At 40.2% G+C, this 15,813-nt stretch overlaps 1 protein-coding gene across 4 annotated transcripts in view; it reads right to left on the bottom strand.

Annotated features, from left to right (window-relative positions):
- nsd3 (nuclear receptor binding SET domain protein 3) overlaps positions 1–15,813 on the bottom strand; it is a 76,162-nt gene that overhangs the window by 16,580 nt on the left and 43,769 nt on the right. For 3 of the 4 annotated variants that reach the window (XM_078565604.1, XM_078565605.1, XM_078565602.1), the window contains exons 6-15: positions 15,615–15,753; positions 14,756–14,847; positions 12,623–12,713; positions 12,324–12,451; positions 6,756–6,884; positions 6,074–6,200; positions 5,292–5,492; positions 3,909–4,088; positions 3,544–3,696; positions 460–616 (exon numbers count right to left, since the gene is read on the bottom strand). In XM_078565604.1, the coding sequence (XP_078421730.1) occupies positions 460–616; positions 3,544–3,696; positions 3,909–4,088; positions 5,292–5,492; positions 6,074–6,200; positions 6,756–6,884; positions 12,324–12,451; positions 12,623–12,713; positions 14,756–14,847; positions 15,615–15,753 (1,397 nt within the window). The remainder of the gene's footprint in view (positions 1–459; positions 617–3,543; positions 3,697–3,908; positions 4,089–5,291; positions 5,493–6,073; positions 6,201–6,755; positions 6,885–12,323; positions 12,452–12,622; positions 12,714–14,755; positions 14,848–15,614; positions 15,754–15,813) is intronic. The other variant, XM_078565603.1, reaches the window with a different exon arrangement.

The following is a 15,813-nucleotide window of genomic DNA, read 5'->3' on the forward strand; positions in this document are numbered from 1 at the left end:
TCAGAGTAATGAAAATCATGAATTTTTAACATTTCAAACTTGTTATACACTCAGTATGAAAGCTAAGACATCTGGTTCAAACCCTTGCATCTACAATTTAAAGACATTCCCTTAATGCACACATCAAAAACAAACACAACAAAGGAAATAAAGTCTAATGACATTTCTTTGCTATGTAATTCATTTAGCTGCTTATGCTGCTATCCGTTGCTTCTTCAACCTCAATTAAGAACCCTCAAAGAAATTGGAACTGGACAATGGGCAGGGAACACTGGCAAAATGCACTTCACCTCTTTACTCTTTTGATTTCAGTCCATTATCTTTGGCGGTACATTATAATCACATTTCAGCACAACTGTGCAAAATACCATTTCTGATTCCATACTTTCTTTGAGTAACTTCTTTAAAGTCATGAATTATCAAAGCTCTTTGGCAAATTAAAAAAGACAAATGACTTGCCTGTAGATGCCCAGTTTGACCCAGACGATTTCCTTGTAGCGTGATTTCTTGCCAGCTTTACAGTCATTGCAATACCAGTTCCCTTCTGGCATATCAATTGTCAAGCATTCAGGGTGGAAGGATGCGGGACAGGATTCACAGCACAACAGGCGGCCACCTTGACACACAAGGAAACATTTTTTAGTGACTTGTGTAAACGCATACAACCTCTACTGCTTCCATTAGTGTTCACCATTTTCCCAATTACACACGCTGGCATTTTCAAGGTCATCTGAAGCAATGTTCAGAGGGAAACGCTTAGGCATCATGCAGAGAGACTTCATAGAGGAATTTCAAACACATCCAGAACAAATAAACAAATTCCCATTTCAAACCCAAAAGTCTAGCTTTTTTTGAATATTACAGATTCAAACTAAACACAGCTAAAACAAACTGACTTGAGCTTTTCTATTTTAAATATTTAATCGTCACTTGTAAATTCAACTGTGATTTTTTTTTTTGTATGAAGTGGCTGAACGTTTACCAAAATGAAGGTTTTTTTTGTTGACCAACACAGAACTGTGATGCTTCATGAAGCAGAGTTAGTGATAGGTGCCAGAGCTGATGGGCACTTCCAGTCTCAAATCAAGCTGTATGGCTGAGTGTCTAACTGCAGTCAAGTTTGGACTGAAGTGCACGAGGCAACTAAAGCACAATAAATGCTCAGCTGCATGAAACTTGTCCCAGCCATATCGCTCCTCACAGCAGCAACATGGGAGAAAAATCTCAAGGTTAGCATATAAAGCCAGCAGATTTTTCCTTTTACTCAAAGAGGAAGTTTCTCATTTCACAGTTGTTAATGTGAATCTCAGATGGATACTCAAATCTGCCCAGCAGAAATGATATGAGCAATCATTAGTGTTGACCAGACAATAACAGTGGGTGCTTTCCAGCAGAATAATTAAGTGGATAACAACTTGATCAAGGCCGGGTTGTCTTGCAATATCGTGCATTCTTTCAGTGGAAGCACGGGGAAGCTTAGTCACGAGAGAAACTGATCCGGGCATGCGATTTCTCCGCACTTAAGAACAGTGTGCCGAGATGAAAGCAGGTGAAGATGAATAAAAGCATACAATGGAATGACAAAGACACAGCAGCTGTTACATAAAACATGCTCAAGAACTGTTTAATTGCTGGCAACTCCCTCACCCTTAGAAAACAAAAATAAAGTATCTCCTTGGCTTTTGTCTTTCACCGTGAATTACGTGCATTCTACATTAGAAGGGCTTTTGTCAGCTGGCAGGACAAGCAAAAGGCAAGGCACTGGGAAGTGGAAATTCAATTTAGGCTGTAGCATGAAACTCACGGCGTTGCTTAGGCTGCCTACTATAATTTCTACCCAATATTCAATTCTTTTTCAGTCACTAGAACTGAAGAAGAGGCGGAACATTAAACAGGCAGCTGATGCGATACTGTCTGTTTCTCTCTACCACCCAATATAAATTCAACCTTTTTTTAAATGATACATTTTTTAAAAAGGGGGAGCCTCAACAAGCAACAAGGAAGGATTCTCCTCTACGAGCCCACAATATGAAGCTTGCCAGCAAACCAGCTTGTCCATCTAACACATAAAAGCATGAATGCAGCATTCTCCAGTTAGCTGGATAGACAGAGGTGAAGTAGGGACTTGGATTAAAAAAACATTTGAGCTGACCTTTGAAGGTAGCACTTAGTTAAGCAGGATCCTGTTCATGCTAAGCAACATTGGGGCTCAAAATAACTACAAGGCTCCCTCTGAGAAACATAAGGTTATGCCCACAAATTATAAAATGGACACCAAAGATTTAACCAAACAAAGCAAAAATTGTCATTTTAACTTTTTTAGGTTGGTTGCTAATAAAACAATTGTGCACTCTCATTAAAAATCAAAAGTATAACTCATGGGAAGGCATGGTGATATAGGATATTTGTGTGCCAACTATGTACTAACTCAAAAGGAGAAAAAGTGAAGTTGGAGAAGTTTGCCCTTGACACTGAAAAATTTCAAAGTATAAATTCATTTTTTTATTGCAACAGTCTGGCAACAGATACATGATTACATTACCAATGATTTCTAGAGTGGGAGACATTTCTGGGAGCGTACATCAAAGAGACAAGGACTCAAAAAGCAGGACAGGGTTGGCAGTAACCAAGATTAGCAGCCAAAGTCCAGAATACAAACTTGGAGTGAGTGAGGCATACAAAGAAGTAGTGTGTCAGAGACCACAACCTAGAGTCCAAAAATATGAAACACGGAGCCCAAAAGCCAGAGAACAGAAGGATCAATGGAGAGAACTTTAATCAAGAGCCCGGGAAAGAGAAAGGTATGGAGGTAACAGGTCTTGCACATTGTTTGTCCAGAAAAGACAAAGAAAAATACAGTTATCTGCATTTCACTCAGACAAGGTTCATTTTGCCTGATTTATTTCAACATCCAGACAACTCATGCCCATTATTTTTGGAGTGAACTGAGCCAGAAGGTCAGTATCCAAATGGCAAAACCTTAAATGTGCAGTGATATTTTGTTTCCCTTTCACCTCAAAAAACAACTTACGTTAAAAGAAACAGAATTCAATTTGATGCTCAGAATATCGAGATTCTTTCAGATAATTACCCCAATTGTTGTATGTTTTTATTATGCCATAAAAGCAACTGCAATTCTCAAATCATTTCAAATGTAACATTGGGGAAGTGTCAAATTATCAAAGCAAAATTATAGGCCAGTGGAAAAAGAGTCCTGCAAAATCACAGAACAATGCAGTCATGTGTACATTAAGAACTGCACAAGTTTTCTTTGAAAAGCCTGATTAAGGATTGAAAGTTGACCTTGTAATTATTTCAAGCCCAGATTAACAACTTTTTTCTTAAATTTCTGATCATTAATTCATAGCTAGTCAAAAAAACATGAAAAAATTCAATTGACACATTTTCATAAGCATGATCACACAGGATTTAATAAAGCCACAGATTTAGCAGATGCGGGATAGGGATAACAGCATGGTAGGTGGGGTGGAGGTCAGAAAATTCAAGCACACATGGTTCTGGAGATAAAGTGGTTTTTATTACCTTTCCCACATTTCTTTACTGTAGTTGACGGTGAGGGAGGAATCATAGGTTTTTTCAACAACTCAGCCGAACGATTTGACTCGCTCAGGAGGTAGTGCGACTTATATGTATAAGAACTGATAAGGGTTTCGGATTGGTCTTGCTCAATCACCCCTACATGAAACAAATAAAAAACATGAGGTGCAATGAAAAGACCCATGATTCCCCCCGAAAAAAATCTGAAAAACATTAATTTAGTCTTGAAATTCTTTGTTTCAAAAAAAAAAGGGAGGGGAAAAAAATCTTTAGAAAAGATTTAAGTTACACATGCTACATTTTAAGCTGATGCATCATTTATATTCAGACCAAAGGGAAAACTGCCTTACCTCTAGCACAGATAAAGCACCAGCTTACATTTACTTGGAGAGACGCACGACTGCCTTTCTTCAAGCTGGAATGGTTGTTGCAGATGATGCTGTGAGTTGAAAGGACAAGGCTGCCAGCTGCAATACAGCTCTCCCCCGTGTGATAAGCCACAGGACACCGCAAACAGCGCAGCATGCGACCTGGTTTTATAAATACGTATATAAATTTAAAAATACAACTGGTTTGAAAAAGGGCTTTTGAATTAAATAAAAGCCTGTAACAAGCAAAATTAATTTCCAATGTCATCAATTTCCATACCTGTCAATCAATCAACACACACAATGTGAAATACTAACTTTCATCTATCTTAAACGCATTAAATAGAACACAAGTATTTTTCATGGGCCTTTTTGCTTTTTCTTCCTCCTTACTCAATATCATTCTCCCAACTCAGTAAATTATTTAAATAAAACTTTAGATTTTTGGCTGAAGCAGAGGGGGATGAAGGGCTAAGGGAACAGGCTGCACAGATGGGTTTGCGACTACAGTTTGTGTGGAAGGTAAACACCAAACTCGGCTGATTGGCCTGTTTCCATGAAACAAGGATTGAATCTAATCAAGGTTTACATTTCAACTTCACTCCAGATGAAGCACCCCAAGTTTTTTTGCATGTCTTTCGCACGCACTACGCTGAGATCAGTGATTGTTGAGAGAAAATGTGGTCTAATCCACAAAGTGATGCAACAAATTGCAGAAGCACATTGCAATATTTGATGATATTGTATATGCAGTAAGTGCAGCACATTAGAAATATGAAATGTTACCATAAATACTGCACTCATACAAAAGAGCACATATGATGGGAAACACCAAAACACACTACAAAGCACAACAGTCTGCCTCAAGTTAAAAAAAAAACTGTACGGTCAACATCCTGTGTCAGGCAAAATCCACAGGATCCATCCATAGATGACATTTGGAGCAAACTGTTCAATGATTTAACCTAGCCTGCTTTGTTTCACACTACCACCTTTATCCTTTACAAGGATACCACGCTAAAGCTTAGTAGCCTTTTGCCAGCAATATTTCTAAAACTAATAAGAACAGAGATAACGTTGCAGTCACCAAACTGCATGGTTACTTTGTTTTGCCACAACTAGGAGTTGGTCAGTTGGACCAATTTTAAAAAATAAACAGGGAGCCTGAGTGGAAAGAACACAAAATCCCTGCAGTTAAATAATAAGGTAGATCTTTATAGAGATGGATCTGGACCCAAGCCACTTTCAATGAGATTTGAAATTGTTACTTTCGCATCTGATCCCGAATTACTCTGGTCAAGTGTTCTGATAAAGGCAGTTCTCTCAGTTTGCTACGAGATACAATCAACTTGATTTCCTTCTCACCTTTCGTTGCTTTAGCCATTTCACAATTATCTGCTAAACACGCCAAACAGCAGTGCAAAGGACAACGGAAACCTTTTCCTTCAAACATGGCAGAAGAATAACTCCTCAAACAGGATTCATGGTAAAATCTTCCACACGAATTCACTGAACACCTCTTCACAACCTTCCCAGACAACTTGCAAGAAAAACAAGTGTGGTTTCCTGTGAGAGAACAGGTGTACCAGAATAGAGAAATATCAGAAATAAAAACAGAAAATATTGGAAATACTCAGGTCAGGCAGCATCTGTGGACAGAAACAGTTAACTTTTTGGGAAGCGGATGACCCTTCATCTGAACAGAATTTTGCTTTTGTAATTTAGAAATATTAGAATTCAAATGTCTTGAATTGTAACCTTCCGATGTTTTAATGCTGCAACAATAATTTTACAAGTGCAATTAAAAGTCCAACTAACAATGACAGTTTGCTAACCAGCCACTTCACAAAAATCTAGTTGCAATCAGATGAACCACATGTTCAGTTCTGGATCTCAACCGGAGCCAACAGCCATGGTTTGGTAGTTTGAGCATGGAGTAATGGGTACTAAGGTTCTGCACCCAAATTCACAAGTTCCCATAAACTGCCAAGCCAATATTTGATCATTTGTCATCCGCGAAACAGTGATCAAGGTGTCACTCCTCAAAGCAGCTGGATTACTGAGCAAAACTGATGTTACCCAATGGTTAAGATGAGTTGCTTATACAAGGGAAGAAGCTCAAGAATGGATTAAAAACTCCTCATTACCTGTCGTGCATTCCATACATGTAAACTTCCCATTAGGTAGCTCTGCCAATCCTAGACACTCTATGTGAAAGACTCTGCAACACTCTCCCTCACAGGGCACGAGAGATTCTCCAGGCTTCTCACAGATCTGTGGCAGCAGATGGTTTAAAAAAAACCTTAATATAGGAGTAATCTAAAGCAAAATCTTTTAATCTAAATAAAATTTAGGATATCTACCTTTTGTATAGGTCCGCATTTCGATCAAATAAAGAACTCACCATAATTTTATTCAGCTTAAAGAGGTGAGATTGCTTCCTGAGCTATTTTGATATGCATGTCAGCAAGACAATGGCAAAATTATTTCATAATTATTGCTGGAAGGGATTTTGGTACAAGTACAAGGGCTTAGTGCTGGAACGAACGCAATGCTAATTATTGCACACAAATAACCTGTAACAGAACATACAAGCTTGTAGACCCAAAGCATGGGAACTTGGGCCAGTAAACAGTTTTCTCTTCTGAAGTACTGGAACAGTCATTCTTAAATTAGATTGCAGATGGAATTGAGGATTTGCCCCCATCAGCCAGTCAGATTTTTTAAATAATGAAAAAAAAACAATTCATAATCTTGGACCAATGAATTTTGACAACTAATTAATATTCACAGACCAATGGTCAAGACCTTCTTCTGCTCAGCTCTCACCTGGCAGATATTATCCTTCTTTGATGTTCCACTGCCACGTCTGGACAAACATGAATCCATTGATGTTTCATCGGAGACATCTGCACCTGGAGGAACTGCTGGGCTGTCAGCTCTCTTCTCTAAGCCAACCTACAAAGTACATAAGAGGTTAAAAACTTCACCCAGTCAATAAAATGCTCAGGTATAGAACGCAAGGTGATCAAAGTTATGTAAAGTAGGTTTCCGTGGGGACGATAGATCAGTTAGACTTTACATTCCTCACTATTGCCTATTAACGCTTATTGGAACTACATTGCATAAGAATGGGGCTGCCTTGGTTGGTGCGCAATTTAGTTGATTCACCCACTCATAGCCCATGGTCACTCTTGAATCATGGCCGTTGGAGCAAGTTATACGAAGGCGATTGGGGTGTGGTTGCATTGACACTAATGAAGAGGGTAAAGCACAGAAATTGAGTGCAAACAGGTTTCAGTATAGTGTGGTTTTTATCTCAGATCCTTAATCTTACAATATCCAATGAATCATGTTTCTAAAACTGAGAGCCTAGGTGTGGAGCCAGTTTGCACTGTACCACTAGATAGTTATGCAAGTACATCAAGTGGAAGTTAATGGGTGTCAAGCAGGGAGACAGCCTACGACGTCAGCAATAATTACCACGGCCACAGAGTAATGCAACATCGGAACAGTGCCAATCTCAACTTGCTGCAATCGATCTGCCTGCCTACCCTTCTCCATCTTAACTGCTGGCAGTCTGAAGAAATTTTGTCACAAGAGGAACGGAATAAGTGCCCCTCCAACAATTCAGCATTTAAAAATCAACATTAGAAAATTTAGGCAAATCAAGCTAGAAGCAGATCCAACAAATGCAATGTCCTACCACTGCTAAGTCCGGTGAGTCTTTGCTGACTATCTCAACTGCAATGTTGCCAAGACTATGTAAGTCATTGCTGACATCCTCCTGGAAACTGGTTCATCATCCTTATAGGGCTTCTCCAAGGGTGTAACTTGCCCACATCAGTCATTAAAACAATATATTGACTGGAATCACCCAAAGAAGTGATCAGATAGAAATTACCAAGATAAAAATGAAGGTGGAGAGCCATGGAGCAAGGGTCTACATTCAGAGAATAGCTCATCAAGAGCCTCAAATGCCAGTCTTCAGCCAATTGAATTCACTCCACGTGATGTCAAGAAACGGTTGAAGGCACTGGATAATGCTAAGGCTATGGGGCCTGACAATATTCCAGCAATAGTACTAGTACTGAAGACTTGTGCTCCAGAGCTTGTCCTGCCCCTAGCCAAGCTTTCCAGTACAGCTACAACACTGGCATCTACCTGGCTATGTGGAAAATTGTCCAGGAATGCCTTGTGCACAAAAAGCAGGACAAATCCAACCCTGCCAATTAGTCAACCCATCAGTCTACACTCGATCATCAGTAAAGAAATGGAAGGGGTCATCAACAGTGCTATCGAGCAGCATTTGCTTAGCAATAACCTGCTCGCTGATGCCCAGTTTGGGTTCTGACAGGGCCACTCAGCTCCTGACCTCGTTACAGCCTTAGTTGAAACATGGGCAAAAGAGCTCCCGAGGAGAGGTGAGACTGCCCTTAACATCAAGGCCTCATTTGACCGAATGTGGCATCAAGGAGCCCTAACAAAACTGGAGTCAATGGGAATCAGGGGGAAAACTCTCCACTGGTTGGAGTCATACCAAGCACAAAGGAAGATGGCTGTGGTTGTTGGAGACCAGTCATCTCAATTTCAGGACATCACTGCAGGAGTTCCTCAGGGTAGTATCCTCGGCCCAACCATCTTCAGCTGCTTCATCAATGACCTTCCTTCCATCATAAGGTCTGAAATGGGGATGCCTGCTGATGATTGCACAATGCTCAGCACCATTCATGACTCTTCAGATACTGAAACAGTGCATGTCCAAATGCAGGAAGGCTTGGACAATATCCAGGCTTGGGCAGACAAGTAGCAAGTAACATTCGCACCACACAAGTGCCAGGCAATGACCACCTCCAACAGGAGAGAATCCAACCATCTCCCCTTGACATACAATGGCATTACCATCACTGAATCCCCCCATTATTACTATCGACCAAAAACTGAACCGGACTAGCCATATAAATGCGGTGGTTGCAAGAGCAGGTCAAAGGCTAGGAATCCTGTGACGAGTAACTCACCTCCTGACTCCCCAAAGCTTGTCCACCATCTACAAGGCACAAGTCAGGAATGTGATGGAATACTCCCCACTTGCCTGAATGAGTGCAGCTCCCACAAAACTCAAGAAGCTTAACACCGTCCAGGACAAAGCAGCCCGCTTGATTGGCACCCCATCTGCAAACATTCACTCTCCCCACCATTGATGCACAGTAGCACACAGTAGTGTGTACCAACTACACAATGCACTGCAGGAATTCGCCAAGGCTCCTTAGACAGCACCTTCCAAAACCACGACCACTACCATCTAGAAGGACAAGGGCAGCAGGTAGATGAGAACACCACCACCTGGAAGTTCCCCTCCAAGCCATTCACCATACTGACTTGGAAATATATCGCCGTTCCTTCACTGTCGCTGGGTCAAAATCCTGGAACTCCCTTCCTAACAGCACAGTGGGTGTACCTACACCACATGGACTGCAACGGTTCAAGGAGGCAGCTCACCACCATATTCTCAAGGGCAACTAGGGATGAGCAGTAAATGCTGGCCCAGCCAGCGAAGCCCACATCCCGTGAATTAATTTTTAAAAAATTCTGAAGGGCTGTTCTACACCCATGATCTTACACTTACATTTTAAAAGCCTGAAGATAGCAGAAATGCGTTGGACGTTGCAGCAGCTCAAGACAACAATATTTTATATACTGTGCACAACTTCAGTCCTGATGGCCTTGAGATTTTCATCCTTTCCTCAAACTTATTTTGTTTTTCTCCAATAGGCAAAACTTTCACCACAAGGTGGCACCAAACCTGGTCTTATCAGGAATGAGAGGAGAGAGTTATCCTCTGAAAACTTCTAAAAAGGCCCAAAATTCCTATAACAATTCAGCAATAACATTGGCCCATAGTTAGACTGCCCCTGCTCACTTAATCTCCTATGATACTTGGCGATGCCAGATGCTGCAATTGTGATATGGTAATGGCGCAGCAACCTCCACAGTGCACAGCTACGATGTATCTCTTTAGCCAAATCAGATTGAACAGTGCAAGTGAACAAGGAAGTCTAAGTTGGAGTGATATATTCAATACCAAATTCAGGTACAGAAAAAGAAACAGACAGCAAAGGATTGGATTGTGTGGGGACGGGTGGGTGGGGGGTGGGGGGGGGTGATAGACAAAGAAAAAAGTAAGCTGATTTAATTTTAAAAAACACAATGACAATTGAAACCTGAAGCAATGAGGCCCCATACTGCAAACAGTTAATGGGCCTGAAAGGTTGGTGCAGTATTTAGTACATCATCATGTTGTTAAAGCTGTAAATAGACTTTGACTAGTTTAGCTCACATTTACTACACAATTGCAGGAAATTCACACCACTCAATGCATTTGAATGGGGAATCCAAGAAAACGATGCTCCTGGGGGAAAGGCACACCCCTGACAGCAACCTCTCAATTTCCACATTTAATCTTGCATCTGTCCCTCACCTGAAATTGCCGCAACATTTGCACATAAATGTCAGCATTTATTTTGACATCATCTTTTGACCCAATAAAACTTCTCCACTTTCAGGCTTTTCAATGGGGAGAGTAAATGGAAAAATATGTCATCTTTATTTCCTTTCTGATTACATCACTTCACTTCTCTGCCCACAACGCAGGATATGTACTCAGTTATAAACCACAAAGGCAAAATTTCAGATCAAATGATTCTAGCAAACTGTGCTCGTCAAACATGTTTCAGACTTGCAGTTACTCTCATCAAAACCCTTTGGCAGAATGGCTTTCTTGTAACTCACTGCCAACTACTTTCTACAATCATATATATTTACTTCATGAACACAGATGAAAAATCTTCATAGCATGATTGTAGCTGGTTTGTTTGTCAATACTCAGATAACAAACATTCTTGGTAATTTTCTGGGCTTGTAATAGATCAAAATCTAGCTTTAACCACACATGGTGGTGATGAATCCAGGAGCCTGACAAGGGCTGGTCAATGAAATAAAGTTTTTAAATTCATGGCTTTTTATTAAAGCTCACTTAAAAGATTTATCCCAAAACAAGAGCTCCAACTGCACATCATTTCCTACATTTTAGTAACCTGCTTTGATTCCCAAATTCCTTTTTCTTGATCTCGTTCTTTCATGATTTCCTTGTTTAGTCTTTCATTAATCCATTGAAATGGGTTTCTTTTTACTGTAGTTTATCTAATCTTGTCTATTAATACTTTTAATAGGTTCAGGAGATGGCCAAGAACTGAACAGCCACTTTTGCAACCAAACCTGGACAAGGCAGTGTTTCACTTATTGAGGTCAACTCGGAAATCAACCCCCACCAACAAACATGAAAGCAGAGGCCAGTTTAACCCCTTAGCCATATGTGTATGAATCTACAAAACTAGCTGTGCACTGCTGTTCACTAATTGTGCACAGGATATTTCACAATGATAAATCCTCTCGGGGAACTGCCACTGTCGAGCAACAGCCAGTAAGCTCATAGGCCAATAGCCACCATTATGACAGTGAATGTTGGCTTGGACCAGAAAAAAGGAGGAAGCGAGGCCAAAATTCCAAAGAAACAACCCCATAAATTCCAGACATTACGTACTACACATAATGCTGGATATTTCCCCCATCCAGGTTTGGTTGACAGAAGTGGCTGTTGAGTTGTTGGGCATTTCCTGGACCTATTTAAAGTGCAATTTATTACAGATCCACGTGGAGCAATTTTAAAGCCTAATGTCATTTCTAACAAGGCTATAAAGCATTCGAAGTTCAAATTTATTATGATGGGATCAGAATACCTTGACATGGCTGCCATGACAATCCACACACAATTAAATCGACGCGTTTATTGTTCCACATATAAACCTTATGAAACAGTTGACTGATTGTAACTGGTGAATCAATCTTACCCAAATGACCATTACTCACAAAACAATCCTCTGAAATTGTTCCAAACTTCTATTTATCTGTGCCTTTAATGTAGTAAAATGTTCTAAGGCACTTCACAGAAGCAAGGTAAAGCAAAATTTGACACCAAGCTACCAAGGTACAGATGACCAAAAGCTGAGTCAAAGAAGTAGGTTTTAAGGAGCATCTTAAAGGAGGTAAGAGAGACAGAGAGGCGCAGAGGTTTAGAGATGGATTTGCAGAGCTTAGGGCCTTGGCAACTGAAGGCACAGCCATTGACAGTGAACAAATTGAAATCAGGAATGCTCCAGTGGCCAAAGCTAGAAGCACACGGCTATCTTGGAGGGTTGTGGGGCTGAAGGAGGTTACAAACATGGGAAAAAATACATTGCTGCACATATTCAAATATTGTTCAGTCTTCCTTAATCATCCAAACCGCTCAATTAGGCCACTTCCTGGCCATCACTCTCATTCCTCCTATCATGCTCCTACCTCACTCAGTAGTCCTCTGGAATCAGAATCGGCCATTTCCCTGTAACCTGGACTTGTCATCTCCACGTCTGTAGAAGCCCGACTACGTTTTTTCAGTGGTTTGCAGGAATCGGAAAGCTCACTGGCACCTAAAGGCAAAAGACAGTGTGGCAGAGGTTATGGTTTTGGTTTGTGTCCTTTCAATAGATACAGGTCACGAGATAAAATAACCCATGTTTGGAAGTCACTTTCCCAATTGCAATATGACTGTTCATCATCAAGGATCAGTGCTGTAGGAAATGTGGTAATTGGTGCCTTACCTGGCAGAGCTGAACTCACTGTTCCATGAGCATGGGGTAATGATGCACCCATCTGTGGGCCAATCTCTGATGTTGTTGGAATAGTTTCCATCTGTGAATCAGAACATATCATTAACACAAATTAATACTGAATCCAAAGATTTCTAACAGTACTGCTGACAAATCAATATCTCGTATTGATTGAATATGATACAAGAGGGGCATGTTTCACTGAAAACTCATTACAAGTACCTCTAGAACCTATCACTCTTGCAAGTTTATAGCAGAGTATGGGTAATCACGGAATGATAATCACACCACTGGGTTCACACAAATCAATTAAAATTCTTGAAATATTTTTTCATCCATCATGTTTCCCTTCAGCTGGAATAGCATGTCCAGAGTAAGGTTTGAACTGAACATAATTTTTTTTTAAAATGCATATTTCACAATAAGATTGTTAAATTAATCCACTGAATTGTCATTAGTGCCTTCCTTCAAGTCTTTGCTTGAATTTGCTGACCTGGACTTGAACATGGTTTCCCTACCCCGAACAGTGACTCAGAGCTGAATTTGCACTGTGCATCTAGCACATGTGCACCAAACTCCATGTTCTAAGATGTTACTTTCAGTCACTTGTACTGATGGGATATTTTTCTTTAGTTTCTGGCACTTTCAATTCTGTATCTTTTTCTTTAGACATGTAAAGAATACAAGAACAAATTTCAAAATCTTGGAGGTGAAATTTATAATGAACGCTTTTTAAAAAGAACCAGTGAAGCTGTCTGATTGACTTCATTTAGATTATTTCAGCTTTAAAATAAAAACTGAAACCACTAATTATCCCCCTTGTTCTGTTAAGCTAATAATTGTTTGCAGCAGAGACACATAGGAATTTCTCTTGATGTATTTCAATAATTTTGTTGAAAAATAGTTCAAATCTGAAGCCAACTAATTATCTCACCTGTGTTTGACAGTTAGACAAGTACAATGTTAAGGAGATTCAAACAAGGGAGACTGAGAAATCCACAAACAGAAACAAAGGCACACAGGTATTGCTATTCCACATTTTGATTTCTTCTTTAAAATGAAAGATGTTAAGTTTAGATAGCAATCAAAGCCCCTTATATGTCCAGGAAGAAGCAGGAAGTGAGAATTTTCAGGAGAGGCTTGTTCCACAGCTTGTGGAAGGATAAAGGGGTAGTAGGTGTCATGGGAGTAAGAAGAAATTACTTGGATGAAGGGAATATCATATATCTAAGTTTGCAGGTGTTAAGTTTGGAGGCACAATTAATGACGTAGATGGAGCAAAATGCTACAAAGGGAAGATTAACCAAGTTGGCAAACTACTCAGATGGTGTCCAATGTGGAGACGTAAGTGGTCATTGACTTTGAATCCAAGAAAGACAAATCAAAATATTTCTTAACAGTAAGAGACTAGGAACTGTGAAGGAATAGTGATTTAGATGTCCATGTACACAAATTAAAAGCTAGTGCATGGATATAAAAAGTAATCAAAAGGTTTTATGAAAGGCTAGTGAATTGTTTATCTCAAGAGGTTTGAAATTCATATGTGAGTGAGAGAGACATTCGGCAAAATGATATCAGGACAAATTTACCAGAAAGATACCCATGTTTAGAGGGTTGAATTAAGTACAGGTAACAAACCAAATTTGTCTTCCTTCTTGTTTAGATGGTCGAGCGATTATCTAACAACGGTTTTAAACTGATAAAAGGGTACAACAGGGTACACGAAGAATAAACTACAGGCTCTGATTGGAGAACTCAGAACAAGTGGGCATAAAATTAGAGCTAGGCCATTTAGGAGCAAATTCAGAAAGCACATCTTTCACACAAATGGTGCTGGAAATTTCCAACTACATTCCTTCCTCTTCACCACCAAAAGACTAATGGTTCTGTGACTATTGGAACTTTCAAGACCAAGGTGAATAGATTTTACTAGTCAAGTGTATCAAGGCATTTGGATAAAAGATGGGGAAATGGTGTTAAGGGACAGATCAGCTGTGTCCTAACAGAATGATGAGATTGGTGCAAGGGTCTGAATGGGATACTTCTGCTTCCTATGATTTCCTTGGTGCACTGAAGTGAGGTTGTCTCCACTCTAACAACCAACCCCACAGGCCCAGGTCGTACCTGTTCTTTTCGCATTTTCTTTTTTGGCACAACTTCAGTAGATTTCTCAGATTCAGAGCGACTTCTAACTGATCTTCTTTGCTGTTTCCTTTCTGAAAGACGGGAAAGAGAATTTTAAACCAAACAAAGAAACAAAAAAACTTTGGCATTTAGGATTAAATATCAAAAGGTCTTGGCTGGATCCATCAGAGAGGTTGGCTGGATTTGGGATACTCAATAGCTGAGACAAAAGAAAACTCCACTTCTCTTAAAATGCAAAGATAATCCCCTCTGTCTTCCCTCTATTTTGCCCGGCTCTCCAGAAAATTGTATCTTTCCCCTCCCCCAACCCTTAAATTAATATTTGAACCCAACAGTTCAATAATCATAACAATGAGCAGAGAACAAGGAACTCTTTTACAGCTCTCAATGAAGGTTCACAAAGAGCAGGAAAAGGCCTGGTTTGGCTCAGCCCCAAACTTTCACACCAAGTTCAGACTGGAATTTTATCAGTTTGGCTTCAGTTAGTAATCTGAGAGTTGCCTGGCTAAAACTAGTGATATAACAATATGAAACTGTTCACGTTCCAGTTTAGGTTTAAACTCACACTTCCGAGTGTAGCAAGCCTGCCAAATCGGCAGAAGAGGGTCATGCCTGGGGTAGCTCCATGCCTTCCTTCCTTCCAACAAGCACATAATCACAAACATGCACATACACAGCAGAAACTTAACAAGCGAGTCATCCTATACGTACCATCCTGCAGCCAACTTTCAGTTCAGGAGATCAGAGAGAAAGTCGAGTGTCTGCCTGCATTCCAGAGGAATACGAAGTGGAAAAAATACAAGACATTTAAGTGAAGGAGACCAAGATGAGCACTTACCTGATGAAATCGGGTGAGCCTCTCCGTGCACAGAGGAATGAACTTCTGCTTCTCGTTTCTCACTCCGCAGGCTTAACGGTGTGATGAGAACTTCATTAACTTCTTTTGGCGATGGCTCTGCTTTAATACTCGTTCCCTTCTAGGGAATAAAATGATTTTATTACCCATACAAAGGCAAGATCAACCACCATTAAGTTTT

The sequence above is a fragment of the Cetorhinus maximus genome, chromosome 20, assembly GCF_964194155.1.
Source record: "Cetorhinus maximus chromosome 20, sCetMax3.hap1.1, whole genome shotgun sequence".
Lineage (NCBI taxonomy): Eukaryota > Metazoa > Chordata > Chondrichthyes > Lamniformes > Cetorhinidae > Cetorhinus > Cetorhinus maximus.